This window comes from Eschscholzia californica, unplaced genomic scaffold (assembly GCF_041429995.1).
Source record: "Eschscholzia californica isolate CP2 unplaced genomic scaffold, dmEscCali1.0.p SCAF_4, whole genome shotgun sequence".
Taxonomy (NCBI): Eukaryota; Viridiplantae; Streptophyta; class Magnoliopsida; order Ranunculales; family Papaveraceae; genus Eschscholzia; species Eschscholzia californica.
In genome coordinates, this window is record NW_028238461.1 from 11,302,159 (window position 1) to 11,321,593 (window position 19,435).

Genomic DNA, 19,435 nt, shown 5'->3' on the forward strand with positions numbered 1-19,435 from the left:
ATTCTAATTGACACTCCGTGATTACGCGGAGACATTTAATATAGAGACTCTCAAGAGAGATACTCTAAAATTAGAGTGTCTTCTTGAGACTCTCCAAGTGACACTCTAAAATTCTAACCTATATAATACTTTGTTTTTTACTCCTTTTTTTTTTACTAGGATTTTAGAGTTTTTCTTTTTGTTGAAAGGCAATGCAATAAAATAAAGAGTCTATTACAATAAACCAAGTAGAAAAACAAAATTATAATAAGCAAAGTAGAAAAATAAAATAACAGAACTGAGGAATTGCATAAGATAACTTCGATTTGTAGAGCATTCTTCATTTTGTAGCTTGTAAGTCTGGCAACTTTTCTTCTTTTTGATCAAAACCATACTTTCATTCATCCATGAACATCACAAAGTACATGGTAGAATTCTTATTCATCTCCTCTGAAAACTTCATGAGAGTTACATACATTGAAATGTAAAGTGCCTCATGAAGGGAAAATAATTGACTAGAGACAGACAATAAGATCTTATAGATCAAGAATTAAAGACCCTAAAGGTCGACAAAAATAAAATTACAACAATAATACTAAACTATTAAAAGTGAAATCTTGGTAGTTCTTTTCTCTTGATTTGTAATTTCATCTTCAATCTTCTTGAATTGTTCATCGTAGAAATCGGCAATATTAAATGTTCTTTTCTCACTGACATCTTTATCCATACTTCCATTCCTTAAACATATAAAATCACCAACAAATGGATTAAATCCTTCATCGAATTTAATTTTTATAACTTTAGGAAATAAATATGTGATCCATGTTAGAGAGAGAAGAACAAGGGGAAGAGGAAGAATCAATAAGAAGAACTGTGTGGAATAAGATTTGATTTCATAAAATCTCTCTCTAAACCCTACACTCCAAGATCATATTTTAGATATAATATAAACAACAAAAAGAAAAATCCGAAGGAGGGATCCCTCCTCCAGAAAACACCAAGATCTGAAACGTAGTTTAAGAGATAGAGAGAAGAGAGGAAACGGTTATTTCTCTTAGACAGAGAGAGAGAGAAAGTTAGGGAGAAAGCACCTGGCAGCTTTTCTTGAGAATGATATGAAATTTGATCTTGAGAGTCCTTCTGGATGGTTGAAAGATGAAACTTCTACCTAACTTCCTGTAACATTGCATAAGATAACTTCGATTTTTAGAGTTTTTAAAGTTTTTCTTAGAGTGTTCCATTCAAGATGCTCTTAAGACCAGCAATCAATATCATGTGAGAGACTTTTCCGAGCAATAGCTGGCTAATAGTTTCCAACTGTCCTAGCTATTTTTAGATGTATACGAGAAATAAAGTTTATTTGAAGTCAACTGCTGATGACAATATTGTAATATTTCATAACTTGGATGTATGACTTTCCATTAAATACAATAATGAAATAATTATATGTATTTATTTGAAACTAAACGTGCTAAAAAACTAATCAATATAAGATATGATACCAATCAAATTCTCTGTTCAACTTCTAATTGTTTTAATATTTTTGTATTTCATAAATGCAATATAATCTCTTTAGAGTATATATCAACAATCACGTTTGTAAGTTCTGTGTTGTAATTTACTTATGTAACTTTCTTGTTGTACTTAAAGGAGTTCTCAAACCATGTAATGTTCTGGATTTATTTCTTACTTATGAATGAAATTCTGGTTTAACTAAAAAAAAAACACAATTAATTATTACACTTCTATAATTAAGGTAACATGTCTTAATTGGGAAGTGACGTGCTACATTGATAATACGAAGAAGAAAACTATAGGATAAGTGAATGATACATTTTGATTGTTTCATTGGAATATAAAGTTGACGATAATTTCGCAAATTTAATGAAAACGTAACAGTAATTAGCAATTTGTCGTTTTAGGGTTTTTCTGAAGTTGACAATATATGGACAATCAAATATCTTATGTGGATAATAAATACAATAAATTAAATATATAAAATCTAATTAATTGGCGTTCTTCGTCTTTCACGGTTACCACAAGTAAACAACAACCTTCATTTTCTCTCTCTTTTATTTCTCAAACCCTAGATGTTAAAGAAGCTTTTCGGGATTTTTGAAATAGTAATTACTGATGTTGATGAAGTAAAATCCTAATTTTTGTTGAGTTTCCTTTTTTGTAGTTGGGATTAGATTATATGAATGAATTCGTGGTGAAAGAACAGTAACCTAATTTTCGTGGAATACATATGAAAACTTATTATATTTCTGGGATGTCCCCACGAAATTATAAGTAATTTTTTTGTAGTTTGCCACAAAATTATAAGCGTATTTCTTGATTGTTTCGGCCTTATGGAGGCTTTCTTGTAATCGCTTTACCTCTTCGTTTCCTCGTTCGCAGTCCCTTAAGCTATTCAATTGGGGTCATGAGATCAACTGCGTTGGGTATCTTATTTTGGGATCCGCGTGGAGTGTGCTTATCTGAAGACATGTTTGCCTGAGGGTCCTGAAGAAACGTTCAATTTTGAAAAAGTAATGAAAAGAGTTCGGGTTAACGGACTGATGATTTTACTGGAGAGATGCCCTCCTTCTAGCGCCAAATGCTGATGTCAAAAAATGGTTTTCCGTTATATCAACATGAAACAGGGAGTTGATGCATGAGAGCCTCCGTTAAGTTGAATGTTCAGTTATGTTAAGTTAGATCCCGTAGGGTGTTCCTGCTTCCATCTCTGGTTCTCTTCTCCTACTCCTCGCTCCTTGCTCCTACTCCCTGCTCCTTGTTCCTACTCTTTGCTCCTGCTTATTGCTCATGTTCGTCTGTTCCCAAAGGGGGAAAAACCTGCAAAGGGTTCGAAAACCGCTCCGACGTTCAAGCCAGTCAGGGTGCTCTTTACAGTAAAAGAATAAGTATTGATTGATCCTTTTGGGAGCGAGTTATGAGAACTCAGAGTTAACTGTGATCTTCTAGGGATTTGAGATCGTGTCCTTTGAAGGACGATTTGGGGGCCTTTTATAGGCTTAAGAGGCGGCGGTGATTGCCGTGGAGGGAAGTTTTCCTTTTGTGTTTATCTCACATCCACGATAGATGAAAGTTCTTAAGTTCAAGGATCTTTCGTAGATATCCTGGCGATGTGATAGATCTGTGGGGAAAAGTTTCTTCCCTTGGACGCGTGAAGTCCACACTTGCTTAAACACTTAAAGATCAATAGCCGACTGAAATCTCCGTGGAGATTCTGAGATTAAGTCGGTAGATTGCTGGTGCGCTTTGCCTTCCCAGTTCTGAGCTTAAGGCATCGACCGAACCTACGTGGATCCCCCTCATTCCTTTAGAGACCCCAGGGCTGATTTGTTCATGCCAAGGGCGTTACAAGACTGGTTTCCTCTAGCCGACCTCCCAGTTAGGGGAGTACGTGACGGATCGTCAAGGGTTCAACTGACCTGCTACCTTACGCCGGGTTGACTCGATGGACTTTAGGTCTGATGTTGACTCTTCATACGTTAGTCAACGTCTGGACATTTTGTGCATCATCCGTTGATGATGAAGAAGAATAGTAAGGTGTTACCTACATGGACAGAGTTAGAAATCAGAATACGAGCGGGCTGAATTTATAACAAATGTTTACAAGTTTTTTTTTAATTTCTATACAATACCTATTGAATTTAAAAGCTATAAAAATTCATGCACCTGAAAAATATCATATAAAAAACATATATAAACGATCACAATCATAGTACCAGCTCAAGTATATATTTGGGAAAAGTTACTGAAACAATATCTTAAACAAAGTATAAACTTTTTACCCAAACTACAGAATTAGAGTATCATTAGATCTATATCTATATCTTGTATAAATAGACATCATTTGTGTTTAATACTAACTACTAATAAATATCTTACTAATTTTTTTTTAAAATATGGTATGAAAGTGTGAGAGGAAAAGAAGAGACCACAGGGACTCGAACTCCCAACCTAATGATAATAGTTCACAAGCCTACCCATGTGAGATGCTAATGACTTCTAGTCAAAAAGCTCAATAAATTTAGAGTTATAGGTGGGAACACACGGCCTGTAGCCCTTCTGAGCCGACCTGTACCTCCGCCTCTGGTTGCCTGAGGTTTTGGGAAGAAATAAAGAGGGAAGCCTTAAAATAAAAAATTCTAATTTTTAGAGGATGAGTAAATTATATTAGAGAAATGTCCCCTTTAAAATTGTTGTCTATATAAGATTTCTAATCTTTTCATTTCCACATAGACTTGTTGTCCACATAACATATTTGATTGTTCATATATTGTGTCCATGGATATTGTGTCCTCTTGCTGATCTCGTTGAGTAGAACCATTTAGACATGAAGGCCTCTTCTATAGGCCTACCCGCAATGTCTCAAGGTAGAGGAGGTATTCTGCGAAGGCCGACCCACCTTCCTCGAACAAGGGTGCAAGGAGTGTCTTAATTTGGATAGGCACTGTACTCAAAATTACTTTTAGGGACTTTTACGCTAGTCTGGCGTTCGTTTTAGTGAACTAATTAGCCTAACTAACATCCACGACATAAAGCGTAAATAAGTAAGTAAATGCGCGCGAGAAAGTAAATCAAGCACATATGGATCCTAGTATGGCCCCTAACCTAGAAGATCTAATCTCCTTTGGTTTGCTTCTTGTTTCGCCTTTTAGTTCGTCTAGATCTCCGTCTTTGAACCTCCATTGATTTCTCCCACTCGCCTTTGGATTTCTTCCTTGAGTTTCATCAATGGACTCATAAACCCTAAACTCTAATTACAAGACTCAAACGATTCGCAGATCGTGTAAACTTGAAATTAAAATTATTACAAAACATGCACCCATCCGTGCTCAAAACAAGAATAAGAAATAAATTCTATGGCCATACTAGTTTCCGCATTCACATCACATGCAATCATATAATATATTTCAAGGCTATCAATTATATATGCATGTATATCCGGGAGATACTTTTGTCGACATCCGTATGTCATGTACGCACCTTAAGTCTACATCAAAAGATTAGACTAATGGTGTGTCTTGGTTTGATTTTAAAATTTGATTTTAAAGAGAAATTCCGTTTGGGCCTTGAATGGCCCGGGTTAATTTCGGAAATATTTGGATTGGAATTTTGGGAGAAAATTTGGATAAAACTCCCACTCGAATAGTGGTCCCTTTTCGTGGTCCGAAAAGCCTTGAAAAGACCCGGGACAAGTCTTAGACAAGTCCCGGCCCAAGCCCACAAAAGGGCTTGGACAAGGTCCGGATATGGCACGGCCCATAGGGCCGGCATGTCCGAGCCGAGGCCAATAGGCCTGATCTCGTCCTGGCCGGAGCCAGGACGCTAGTCCAAGCACCAGATGCGTCCTAGACGCATCTGGTGCTGGACCGGACCAGCACTAGGTGTCTCGGACTTAGTCCGAGACACCCAGGACCCCAGACGCGTCTCCAAGACGCGTCTGGTAGTAGCTACTGGACGCGTCTGGAAGACGCGACCTGGAGCAGCTGGACGCGTCCTCAGACGCATCCAACAGTAATCTGGGACGCGTCTACCAGACGCGTCCTCCAGGCTACTGGTCCGGCCAGGAAGCTTCCTGGCCGGACCTATTGAGTTTCTAAAAAACTCAATAGTCTCCCCCTTTTTTTTTTTTTTTTTTGTGTTGCAATTTTAAATTGCTTTTTCCAAAATTTGAAACACTTCTAAATATTTCAAATTCTTTTAGAACAATTCTAAATTTCCAAATTTTGTTTTTCACAAGTTTCCAAAAACTTAAAACAACTCTTTTAATCAAACCAATTTGGATCAAAATTTAGGTTTTGAAACTCTTTTCAAGAACAAATTTTGAAATCTTTTGACACAATAATCTATCTAGGAAAGCATGGAATTGGTCCAAAACTTAGATAAGATAGGCTAATTGCAAGAGGCTCTGACGCCACTGTTGGGTTTTACACCCTTCTACTAGTGTTTATAGCGGAATTAAGACATCTAATATCTACACTAGTATTCCCAGGATCACATGCATAAACCTATGATAATCATTAATTAAAACTAGAAAGATAAATACCTTGTTCGCTAGTTTTCCCTCGAACCTTTCCAATTGCTTATGAGAAGTAGGGCTGTTCATCGGTTGGATAACCGAAATTTTGAAGCCATCCATAGACCGAACCAGAAGTAGCGGTTTCCGAAAAGCAATGGCCGAGCCAATCCGTCTGTGGTTCGGTTTGGTTATCCAACCGAACACTGTATGAGCGGTTTGGTTCGGTCGGATAACCGAACCACCACCTGCAATTTTAATACACCTTATTTTTGATTTTTCAGACATAAACCTGCAGCACCTAGTTTTCATTTTCCGACACAAGCCTGCTACAATTTCTAATTTCGACATAAACCTGCTGCAACTACAAGTTCAAAACGTAAAGTATTCAACATTAAATGACAATCATCAAGTCACATTCTCAACAATAACTCATTAAGTGATAAAAGAAAGTTATAAACATAAGTTCAAAACGTAGAGTCGTAGATTGCTAAATCCCTCCAGATCCTTTCCTTCCTCCGTTCCTCGTACTAAGAACGCTATCTCCATTCCACATTCATTAAGCTACAATATAAACAAACACAAAAGACATTATATTGCAATTCAAATATGACTAAGAACCAAAAAGATTAAAACACAAATACAAAAATAAAGAACGAGGTTGCAATGTAAATAAAACTAAGAACCAAAATGACACAAATTCATAAAATAAATGAGAACTTGAGAAGATTGTGAAGTTGCCTGATTCAAGTTCTTCAAACTCATAGATCATCATCAAATTCAAGATCATCCACATTACCCAAGACACCTGCAACCCAAATAATATCAACGTTTTAGAGAATAATATAGCTAAAACTTAAAAGAAATAAAACTACAAATACAAAAGAATATCAAATATCACATTACCAGACTCAAGTTCTTCAATCTCATCCATGGAAGCACGAAGATCAATCCCTGAACCAACTCGTATCCAATTCTGTGTGCAAATCAATGCTTCTACTGTTCTTGGTGACAAACTACTTCGAAATGGATCGAGGATTCGTCCACCCGTGCTAAATGCTGATTCAGAAGCAACGGTAGAGACTGGAACAGCTAAAACATCTCTTGCAATACATGATAAAACTCTAAATTTTGTAGAATTAATCTTCCACCAAGCTAAGATATCGAACTGAGACTCCGATCGACTCTCACATCCTTCCATCAAATACTTATCAATTTCAGTTTTGTATTCTACACTATCACTTTCCTTAACACGCTTCTCAAATCCAGCTGCAAGTAGTGATTCAATATCAACCTCTTTATCATCATTTCTATTTTCAACTTGATGTACGGTTTCACTAACACCTTCATTGGCACCAAGGTAAAGTAACTTATATTCATCGTATAATTCTTCTAAAGTTTTCATTACCTTTGATGTTAAAGCACATATCTGCTCATCAGAAAAGGAAAGCAATTCCAAACGATATCGTAGGCCTGTTTCCTTTTGTCGTGGATCAAGTAATGTAGCAATAAAAAGAATCGGGTTAATCTTACCATAGTCCCAGTATTTGTTATACTTCTCTCTCATATTATTTGCTACTGCCCTCAAAAATGGATCCTTATTTTCTGACCAAAATCTTATTTGAGTATGAATCATGCATAATTGCCAAATAAACGAATCAGATGTAACATGTAAAGATCCAGAAAATTTCAAAGTTGCATCATAAAAAACTTTCAAGAATTTAATAAAAGCACGAGCTACTTCCCAATCCTCATCTGTAGGAACCCCTTTCTTCTCACCTTCACTACACTCACGGGCAAACGTTTTATCTTGTTGCTCTAATCTCTTAAAAGCTCTCTGAAATGGGACTGCACTCTCTAACATTAGATAAGTAGAGTTCCATCTAGTAGTAACATCTAGACACAAGTTTTTCTTCGCAGTTATTTTCTCTCTTTCAACACATTTTTTGAACTTGTGCAATCTCGCAGGAGAAGCCCTAACATATCTCACCATATTTCGAATTTTGTCAATTGATGGCCCATACTCCTTGAGCCCAGCAGTAACAACAAGGTTTAATATATGGGCACAACATCTCATGTGCATAAAGAGACCCCCCATTATCGACCCCTTCCAATTGTTTACAGTTTTTGACAAATGTGCCACAGCCAAATCATTAGAGCTAGCATTATCAACGGTAATTGTGAACACTTTGTCAATTCCCCATCTAAGTAGACAAGATTCTACTGCTTTACCAATCATTTCTCCCTTGTGGCTCAAAACTTGACAAAAATTCAAGATTTTCTTATGATATTTCCATTCACTATCAATGAAATGAGCAGTAAGACACATATAATTAAGATTTTGCACAGAAGTCCATGTATCTGTAGTAAGACACACTCTTTGACCAGATGATATTAAGAATGTCTTTAAAACATTCATCTCCTCCAGATACATGGACAAGACATCACGTGCAACTGTGATACGAGATGGGACAGTAAACCTACTCTCAAGAACGTAACTATAATCTCTAAAACCTTCACCTTCAACGTGACTAAATGGTAATTCGTCTTTCACAATCATTCTGGCTAATGCTCTACGACAAGCCTCTGCACTAAAAGTAGTGGTACTTAGTTTCCCTCCTTCACCCTTAACTTTTTCGAAAGACAAACTTTTTTGATTTGTCTCTCTACCGGGATACTTCTTACACTTGTATGCTATGTGACTTTTCAAATTAGATGTTCCATTTTTTTTCGAGTCACATGCATATTGTGCGCCACAATAATTGCACTTAGCTTTATCTCTTCCTATTTTGGTAAAGTGAGTCCAAGCTTCAGAAGGAGGTCTAACAGGTTTTTTCTTACCAGAAGGGGTAGTTCCTTGACTTTGAGTCAAGGTTGCCGCAGATTGGGTTGTCCCTCCAATTTCATCGTTTTGCTCCATAGGTGTTGGAGGATCATGAATGAGATCTGTAGGCTCCGATGATGACGGAGCTGCATGTCCCATCTGAAAATGAAGAAGAAACCAAGTCTTAAAGAGATGAATAATTAAGGAATATAAACAAGTTTAACACCACATTATAAAGATAAAAGATAAGTGAGAAAGATAATTACCGTAACTGATGCAGACGAGGAAGCGGTAGCCATACTAACAATTCGAAGTGATAAATATTCAAAACCACATTAAACCTGAAAGAAAGATAAAAGGAAAGCATTAAATAATTATAAAAGACTGACCACATAAGCATTAAATAATTCGAAGTGATAAATATTCATCTATGTTAATTAACTCCATTATTAGAAGTTTCTATAAGATTTTGTTAGTATGTTCTTTGAAAATTCCTTACAAAAACTGATATTGATCCTTTAGTTTTTACAAAATAAAATCACAAGGAAACCTCAAGAAGGAACTCCTGATTGGTGGTCAAATGATACTCAAAAAGGAACTCCTGTTGTTGTAAAAATGGAAAACCCTAATTGGTCTATGCTTGAAGTAGAAACTAGTTCTGATAATGGTTTGATTTCAGGAGTTGATAAAGGTAGAGGAAAAAATGCTAAACAACTAACTTGGGTTCTTCTTCTCAAAGCTCATAAAGCAGCTGGTTGTTTAACATCTATTGCTCCATTGATGTTCAATCTGATTAGTGCTGTTAAACGTCGAGTTGATTCCGGTAGAACAGATTCAGATTTCGGCAACGAGATCGGTAGCACCGAGAACCAAACAGTGAAGAAGAGGTTCTATTTCTTCATAAAAGTATTTCTATGGTTATCTATTGTACTATTAGGGTTTGAAATTGCTGCTTATTTTCAAGGTTGGCATTTGGGTTCTCCTCAATTACAATTACAAAATCTTATAGAAACTTCTAATAATGGAGTCAATTAACATAGATGAATATATCTATATATATAGAATTGACTAATTAATTTAATCACTATCATGAATTCTAGGAGATAATTAGATAATAACACATGCAGATCTTAATCAAATCATTCATATATATGTATTAGTAATTAACTAATTAACATAGATGATCTTAATCAAATCATTTAAATTTAGCAATATAAAGAAAAAAATTAAATGAAACCCTAGATTTTTCTTACCTCCTGATTTTGTAGAGAGAGGGAGGTTTAAACTACAAATTTAATGACTTTAATCACCTTAAATCATTAAATGAAACTAACTAAAGAACTTTCAAAAATAAACCCTAGATTTTTCTTACCTTAATCCTTCGCTTGAGAGAGTTCGGTGGAAGAGAGATGGTGGACTGGTAGCTTACTAGCTTGAGTAGTTGAGTTTAATGGAAGAGAGATGATCCGATTTTGAGGGAGAGAAGGCGAGAGTTCGTCACTTCGTCTGTTCGAGCCTTCGAGTTCGAGGAGAGAGAGGGCGAAAGGATTTTGAGATTTTTCGATTTTGGTTTGATGGGAGTTAGGGTTTCTCATTTCTGGGTTTTTTTGTTTGATGGGTCGTGGGACGGTTCGGATCGGTTACCTCGGTTATCCGAAACCCATATCCATACACCGATCCGACGCCCTCGGGTTTGGGGTTTAAATACCCGAGCCAGTCCATAACACCTTTGGATCGGTTACCGAACCGCCAAAACCGTTTGGATCGGTTTGGATTGGGCGGTTCGGATACCCAATGTTCACCCCTAATGAGAAGACCAAGAGCTTCAAGTGTAGCTCCTCTACTTGGGATACGAGAAAACAAATTTGATCTCCCACCTTGTTGTATAGCTAGCACACCAATGGTGGTTGGAAAAGAAGAACTCCTTTCTTCTTGACTAGATAGATAGTTAATGGGAATTAGCTCACTTTCTCCTCTCTACTTGATGTGGTAGAGTAAGAAAGCTTAGAGAGAAATTCCACACCTTATTCTCTGCCCTAAGAGTGTTTATATAGAACCCTAATAAGAATCCACCTCCTTTTAGGTTTCCTAAAACACCCTTTAGAATAAGATTTAGGGAAATAGTCGAAAATAGCAACTATTGGTATTTTCTCAATTCCCTAAGGAGGAGGTGCCCAAACACCACGAAAATTGGCAGATATAATTTTTATTATATCAGCAACTAACCCTCCAAAATTAAGCCCAATCCGAGTCCTAGAAGTACCCGAACCGGTCTAGGCCCAAAAAACCCTGTTTTTGGCCCTTTTGTACTATCTTTGCCTAATTCCTTTTTAGGCCTATGAGATATGTTTATGGGACACTCCCATGATTATATCTCACTCCCACTAGTCATATCCTAGATCAATTTGTCACTCTTATGTGTAACCCGTTGTAGGATTCGATCGAAGTTAGCCGCGAATTACTTCGTAATTCGACGATCGTAGTTGGTCTCTAGCTACAACTCTACGATCCCTAAATCAATCGGACTTGATGATCTTCCACATCAATTGTCCTATCCGACAAATTGTTCGCATTGTCACCTTGGTCGAAGGACATCTCCTTCAACTCCTTCAAATAGTACCCTTCAAGTACCTCAAGACCCACTTCACAGCTTCCCAATGTGTCTTCCCCGGATTTGCCATAAACCTGCTAACCACACTGACCGCCTGTGAAATATCTGGACGAGTACACACCATAGCGTACATCAAACTGCCAACTGCACTAGCATACGGTACACGATCCATATGATCCTTCTCCACCGTAGTAGCGGGAGATTGTCTTTCCGAGAGCCTGAAGCGTGGTGCCAAAGGTGTTGACACCGCCTTCGCATTTTGCATCCCGAATCGAGAAACTACTCGTTCGATGTAACCTTTCTGATTCAAGTATAGTTTCTTACTTGATCGCTCTCTCTTAATCTCCATTCCCAGTATTTTCTTTGCAGCGCCCATGTCTTTCATCTCAAACTCTTGACTGAGTTGAGATTTCAACTTATCTATCTCCACCATGCTTTTAGAAGCAATAAGCATGTCATCCACATATAAAAGGAGATAAATAAAGTCACCTTCGCGAAGCTTCTTGATGTATACACAACAATCATAGTCACTTCTGCGAAAACCATGCTTTAGCATGAAAAAATCAAATCGTTTGTACCATTGGCGAGGGGATTGTTTCAGACTTCCTCAAACGACATACTTGATTTTCTTTACCCTCAACCTTGTATCCCTCAGGTTGAACCATATAAATTTCTTCTTCCAAATCTCCGTGCAAGAAGGCTGTTTTAACATCGAGTTGTTCCAGCTCAAGATCCCTGTGAGCAACAATACTCAATAGCACCCGAATAGAAGTATGTTTCACGACCGGTGAGAAAATCTCATTGTAGTCGACCCCTTCTTTCTGTGCATAACCCTTGGCCACTAGTCTTGCCTTATACCTTGTACCCTTGATCTCGGAAGAATCCTCTTTCTTCTTGTACACCCATTTACAACCAATAACAGACTTACCTTCGGGCAATGGGACAACCTCCCATGTCTTGTTTTTGTGGAGAGACTCCATCTCTTCTTGTATAGCAACCAACCAACTCTCTCTTTCCTCCGCGGTAATAGCTTGTTTGAAGGTGACCGGCTCGTCGTCTTCCACCGAGAGTGCATATTCAACCACATTTGCCTGCCCGTAATGCCTAAGTCTGACCCTAACCTCTGTACCGGCTTATATAACCGTTTCGGCCTAGTGTGTACCGAAACATCCTGCTGTTGTTGTTGTAAAACTTGTGTACCTTCCGCTTGAACCTCCTCATGATCGGGTTCATCAATTTCCTCATCCTGAGTTTTATCCTGATGCTCCACCTGATCATGATTCCTAGAAACCCGTTGGTCTTCGGCTTCTACTTCCACTACTTGAGCTTTAGTAGACCCAACATCACCACAATTAGGCACCGTAGCTTTCGCCATAGCTACAATAGATGACTCATCAAACACCACATCTCTGCTGATTACAAACTTCTTATCTTCCGTACACCATAGCCGATAACCCTTGACTCCTGTAGCATATCCTAAGAAAATTACCTTCTTTGCTCTATTGTCAAGTTTGTTACCTTTAACATGGTAATAGGCCGTACAACCGAAAACCTTAAGTCTCCCATAATCTGCATGTTCACCTGACCACACCTCGTAAGGTATGCCGCCATCTAAAGAAGAATGTGGAGACCTGTTCACAATATAACAAGTTGTAGCAACAGATTCTGCCCACCATTCTACGCCTAGTCCCGAATTGGAGCGCATACATCTAGCCTTCTCAAGTAGTGTACGGTTTAATCTCTCTGCGACTCCATTCTGCTGAGGTGTGTTTACTACTGTCCAGTGCCTCACAATGCCTTCCTGATTACAAAACTCCTTGAATGCCCCATCCGTGTACTCGGTCCCATTATCCGACCTTAACGTCTTCAGCTTTCGACCAGTTTTGTTCTCAACCATTGCTTTCCACACCAGGAACGTGTTGAATACCTCATTCTTATGCTTCAGAAAATAAAGCCAGACAAATCTCGAATGATCATCAACGAACGTAACAAAATACCTGGAACCATCCTTGGAAGGTAACTTTGCCGGTCCCAGACATCGGTGTGTACGTAGTCTAATACCTCTTTGCTCCTGTGCTTGCTTGTAGAGGACGTCACCCTGTGTGCCTTCCCGAACACACAATGCTCACAAAACTCCATGCAAGGCTTCTTCATGTCCTTCAACAAGCCTTTCCCGCACATCAGAGATAGACCCTTTTCTGACATATGCCCAAGGCGCATATGCCAAAGCCTCGTACTAGCCGTTGGATCCCTTCCACTGATTCCTACTGCTACATCTCCCGTAATTGTTGTCCCCAAAAGTTTGTATAAATTACCGTAACGAGTACCTCTCATTACCACCAAAGAACCCTTAACGACTTTTATGGAGCCATTCTCTATAATTATCTTACAGCCGTTCCGCTCCAACACACCAAGGGAAATTAGATTTTTTCGCAAATCGGGTATGTGTCTTACGTCCGTCAATGTTCTCACCACTCCATCGTGCATCTTGATCCGTATTGTTCCGAGTCCCACAGTTTTACATATACTATCATCACCCAGTATAACTGTACCACCATCTATACTCCTATAGGTAGTAAACCACTCCCTATTTGGACACATATGGTGTGACGCCCCTGAATCAAGCATCCACTTATCGAAGATCTTCTCAGACACCTCTGTCACCGAGAAACATTCGTCCGCCTCTTCTGACACATATCCCGCCTCTTGCATCTCTTGTTTCTCCTTGTAGCCTTCGTTCTTTTGCTTCAACTTTCTCTTTGGACAAGCCGCTTTAAAGTGTCCAAGCTCACCACAACTAAAGCACGTTTTCTTGAAAGAGCCTCTAGATTTGGATCTAGATTTCCCGCCCTTTTCCTTTCCCCTTTCATTACTCCTCCCCCTCGTTACAAACAACCCTTGTGCTTGTTCTTTGTCTACTCCACCCGACGCCATACTGCTAGTAGCAACCTTACGAAGGTCATCCGCTAATAGCGAATTTCTCGTATCTTCCATGCTTAGACTATCACCAACAAGCATCAAAGTTTGAACAAGGTTCTCATAGGATTTAGGCAATGAAAGTAACAATATGAGGGCTTGGTCCTCATCCTCAACCTTAACATCAATATCCTTCAAATCTGAGATAATCCTGTCAAACCTATTCACATATTCTTGAATAGAAGAACCCTCTTCCATTCTACATGTGAATAATTTGGATTTTAAGTAGACCCGATTCGTTAAAGTTTTCGTCATGAAACTGATTTCTAGTTTTAACCACACACCCGCCGCCGTTGTTTCTTCGTCTACTAGGAACGCCACGTCCCTCTCAAGACACAACATAATGGTAGCCCGTGCTTCGAGATCTAACTCTTCCCAATCCTCATCTGACATATCTTCTGGTTTCTTTCCCGTCAACATCTTGTGTAATTTCTGCGAGATTAGCATATTCTTCATCTGCATCCGCCAATAAGAAAAATCGTTTTTCCCATTGAACTTCTCTATCTCATATTTCCCTGATTTGACCGTACCACTTCTCGATCCCATCTTCTCTTCGTTCAATCTCAACAAGGCTCTGGTACCAATTGTTAAAACTAAAAGTCGCGGAAGCTATCGAACCTATCCTAGAAATTGATCCGATTATGAAGATGAATCGAAAAGCTAAGTCAAAATCAAATATGCGAACAGAATTTAACGAGGTTCGGCTTTAAAGCCTACGTCCTCGGGCGAACAAGAAATCTTTATTGAAGGATAGATGAAGACGACTCACACAACCCGCAAGTTCGTCCCAAGATGGTACCGTATAGAAATTAACCTTCTATACTAAATCTTCGACGACCGAGAAATTTAACACCGCTCAAAAACTATGAAAAATTTCTCTCACTCTTGCTCTCTCTCTAGCTCTCTAAAGAAGAGTTGTTGTTGCTTGTGTTGGTTGATGATGATAGGCTCTCAATACCCCATATATATATATATATATGGAAGGGTTTCCAAATTTTGAGTCCAATTTGGACTCAAAATTGGAGTCGGTGGAATGGGATGCCAATTCCACCGACCTTCACCAAACCGCCTACCAATTTGATGAAACCGCCTCATTGATGAAACCGCCTCTTACAAGCACAAAGATAAAAGGTTACGATATTCCTTCAAACACAAGAGTCTACATCAATGCATGGGGCAATTCAAAGGGATCCCAAAGTATGGGAATATGCAGAAGAATTTCGTCCGGAAAGATTTATTGAGAACCCAGTCGATTTTAAAGGCCAAGAGTTTCAATTGATTCCCTTTGGATCAGGACGGAGAGGGTGCCCGGGGATATCGTTTGGTATTGCTGTTGTGGAGCTTACTCTTGCCAACCTCTTGCACTCATTCAATTGGGAACTGCCTGCCGGTGAAAACTATGAGGATTTAGACATGTGTGAAGCCTTTGGTCTTAGTGTCAATAAGAAAAACCCTCTCTATGTAATTCCAACCTTTCACTCTGCTTGATGAACTGTTTCAAAATCAAATTTGGTGCACACACTTTGTATGTGCATTCTAGTGGCACAAATTCTTAGTCTGTATGTTTCTTTACCATAATAATGAGCTTTTAGCTCAATCATTGGGTTTTCCTGAACTATATATATTTCGTGTAATTTAAAGTGAAAGATTTAGGTTTTGGTTGAGGAAAATCATATACCTCCATATTTATTTATACTAAAAGAGAATTACAATGGATGGAAACAAATAACGTAAATATAGAAATAATTTTGGCGATATATATGAGAATATTTCCTTTGAATTTCTTGGGTAGGAATATTTGACTTGAATACCTCTTTTACTCTTATTATGTAACGCCCCACTTTTCTGGGTATATCAAATACGGATCGGCTTTTAAGAATCCTAATCCTCTTCACTTTTAACTAAAAACATATAGAAAGAGGGATGGTGCAGAAACTCCTTAGTGAAGGAATGATAAATCAAATGGAAAAAAAGATAGAGAAATGCAAAGATCAGACAAGTAACCTAGGCAAACTGGTGAAGATCAAAGTTTCTTGTTTGGTTACTATATATCAAATATATAGTAACCAAATTACGATCTTAGAAATTACAAATTTGAAATTCATTATCAAACATATTTCACAAATCAATACATAAACAAATCTGTTTTTATTTTGGTTTTGACACTCCACTAAAAAGATGTACAGAGAGAGACAGAGACACAAAGACTGATTGTAACAAACAGTTCATCAGACATGGTGAAGGACAGGAACTACATATAGAGGGTTTTCCCTATTGCAAGTAAGACCAAACCCTTCAGTCATGTTTAGTTCTTCAAAGTTTTCACCTTTAGGAAGTTCCCAGTTAAACCAGTACAAGAGACTGGCAAGAGTGATCTCTACTATCGCAAGACCGAACGACCCCCCTGGGCATCCCCTCCGTCCTGATCCGAAAGGAATGAACTGAGACTCTTGGCTTTTAAAATCTATTGCGTTTTCGATAAATCTTTCAGGACGAAATTCTTCGGCATATTCCCATAATCTAGGATCCCTTTGAATAGCCCATGCATTTGTCATAATTCTTGTATTTGGAGGAATATCATAACCTTTTATCTTGGTAATCTTAGTTGTCACTCTCGGAACCAAGGTTGGTAGAGGAGCATGTAGTCTTAAGCTCTCTTTAACAATGCATTTCAAGTAGTCCATCTGATTAACGTCTTCCTCTTCCACTTTTGATTTGTTTCCAACAACTCTTCTTACTTCTTCTTGTGCTTTCTTCATCACTCTTGGGTTCTTTATGAGTTCGGCCATCGTCCATTCCATTGTTGTTGAAGTCGTATCCGTTCCACCAACAAACATGTTCTGATAATGTTTAAAATGACAAATAAATTAAAGATGCACACACACATAGTTTTGTAGATACGAAAAATTTCATTGTTAGTGAGTATATAAGGTTGTAGCTAGCTTACCATTGTGATTGCTTTGATGCCATCTCGGGTGAGATTAGAGTTTGTCTTTTGAGCTTCAAGAAGAATGTCTATCAAGTCTTTTTTATCTCCTTCTTCTTCGTGGTCATTATGAAAGTTCTGGGTTGATTGGAGATGCTCGTCGATTACTTCTTCGAAGAAGGTATCGAGTTCTTGGTACGTCTTCTTCAACTTCCTATTTAATCCAGTTAGAACATCCATCCATCCAAATGTTGGGAAGTTGTCCTCAAAACTAAGTGTACCAAATAGATTCATCACCTCCTTTGACAATTTACCAAATCTGTTCTCATGACCTCCTTCATACTTGTCTCCAAAAGCACATCTAGAGACAATGGTATTTGAAAGCCATGGGAATATTTCACTTAAATTAACTTGCTCATTCTTCCTAGACGCACGAGTAATCCTCTCGATCATATTGGCAACTCCTTCTTCTCTCACATACTTGAAAGATCGCACTCTCTTAATACTTAAGAGCTCAAGAAAACAAATCTTCCGAATTTGCTTCAAGTACTCACCATAGGGTGCGAAACCAAGGTCGATGCATCCATAAAGCAAAACTCTAGCAGCTTTCATAGAGGGCCTATTAGAGAAAATAAGATCTTGATTCATGGTTATCTCTGCGGCTATTTCTGCGGAAGAAACTATCACCATGGGAACCTGGCCAAAGTACAAGAGCATGAGTGGCCCATGCTTCTCAGACAAATCTCGGAGAGACCGGTGAAGCAGTGTACCTAGCTGGTGAAGGTTTCCAATGATTGGAAGCTTGGGTGGAGAAGGTGGTAGATTGAGTTTCTCCATGGAAGCTCCATGATGGAGCTTAATCAAAAGAAGAAAAGAGAATATGAGAATAAGAGCAAAGTAGAATGGGTGCAACAATAGTTCTTGTTGGATTAGCTGGATCCATTTCATCATATGTAAAAGAAGTGATGATGGATCCATTTTCAGCTCAAGATTAGTATTTCTTGTCTATGTTTCTATACGACTTTGTTTATAACCTATCAATTGTTGAACAATTGCATTATTAATAAAAACATTGGATCAATAATTTATTACTTAGTGCATTGACATGATGTCCTGACTGATTCCAAATGTAGAATATAATCTTTTTTAGATTGATATTTTGAGCCTTGAGGTGATCTCAATCTTATTAAAAATTAGAAAAAAATAGTTGTAGTACTATTTTATTTAGGTTGAGACTTGATACTCAAGATTGGTGGTTTAAGGTTTCTCTCCCAAAGTGAATTCAAGAGGTATGACTTCCCATACTTTCATAAACTCACCATGAGTCCCTTAAACTACAAATTTAGGATTATCCTAACAAATCAGTCAGGTTGCTAAAACATAGTGATGGATTAGGTGAAGGGGTCCCTTGATCTGTCGAAGAGAAAGTATTCCTCTCTCCATTTTGTGAGAAAAGTTTCACATGAGAAAAAGTTATCTCGTAATTAAGAATATAATGTTTAGGTAGTCTCCAATTAAGTTAGATGACGAGAAAATTATCAGTGTCAGAGATAAACGTGCTCCACTTGTTAAATTTGAAAGATAAAAGTGCTCCGCGTCAGCCGAAAAGAAAAAAAAAACAAACATGTGCAGTTATATCAAACAAACATTTAGTATCTTAAGATATAACTTCTAGGTCAATTTCAACAAAAGAAAAAGTCAGCGCTTTGGGAAAATAAAAATAGTGGGGTGAAATTTTTTGAAAGGAAGATGTGAAATTTTGGAGATTTGTCGGGAAAACAAAATTCAAAAGTAAAAAAAACATTTCTTCTTCCTCTTCTTCTTCTTCATCATCTTCAACTCCGACCGCCAACTCCGGCACCAACTTCGGCCACCACCTCCGGCCACAACCACCACCACCGCACTTTTCTCTTTTTGTTTATTCCTCCTCTCCTCACTCACTCTCTCTCTCTCTCTCTCTCTCTCTTATAGTTTGTCTCTCTCAATCTCACAGTCCCCTCTCTCTCGCATACACAGTTTCGGTGAAGGGAAAGCTTTTCCTTCGCCGGAACAAGACCTCGAGGAGGATTTCACCAAACCCTCCTCGAG

At 38.2% G+C, this 19,435-nt stretch overlaps 1 protein-coding gene and 1 pseudogene across 1 annotated transcript; one reads left to right on the forward strand and one right to left on the reverse strand.

Annotated features, from left to right (window-relative positions):
* Positions 1-15,588: 15,588 nt before the first annotated feature.
* LOC147542670 (cytochrome P450 71A1 pseudogene) lies at positions 15,589-15,909 on the forward strand (annotated as a pseudogene).
* A 582-nt stretch (positions 15,910-16,491) lies between these two features.
* On the reverse strand, positions 16,492-18,383 carry LOC147542671 (cytochrome P450 71A1-like). Its single transcript, XM_086638112.1, has 2 exons — positions 17,369-18,383; positions 16,492-17,261 (listed from the first exon to the last, which is right to left on the reverse strand). Exons 1-2 carry the CDS (start codon positions 18,323-18,325, stop codon positions 16,650-16,652), a joined length of 1,569 nt encoding a protein of 522 aa, XP_086494238.1. The 5' UTR covers positions 18,326-18,383; the 3' UTR covers positions 16,492-16,649.
* Positions 18,384-19,435: the final 1,052 nt, after the last annotated feature.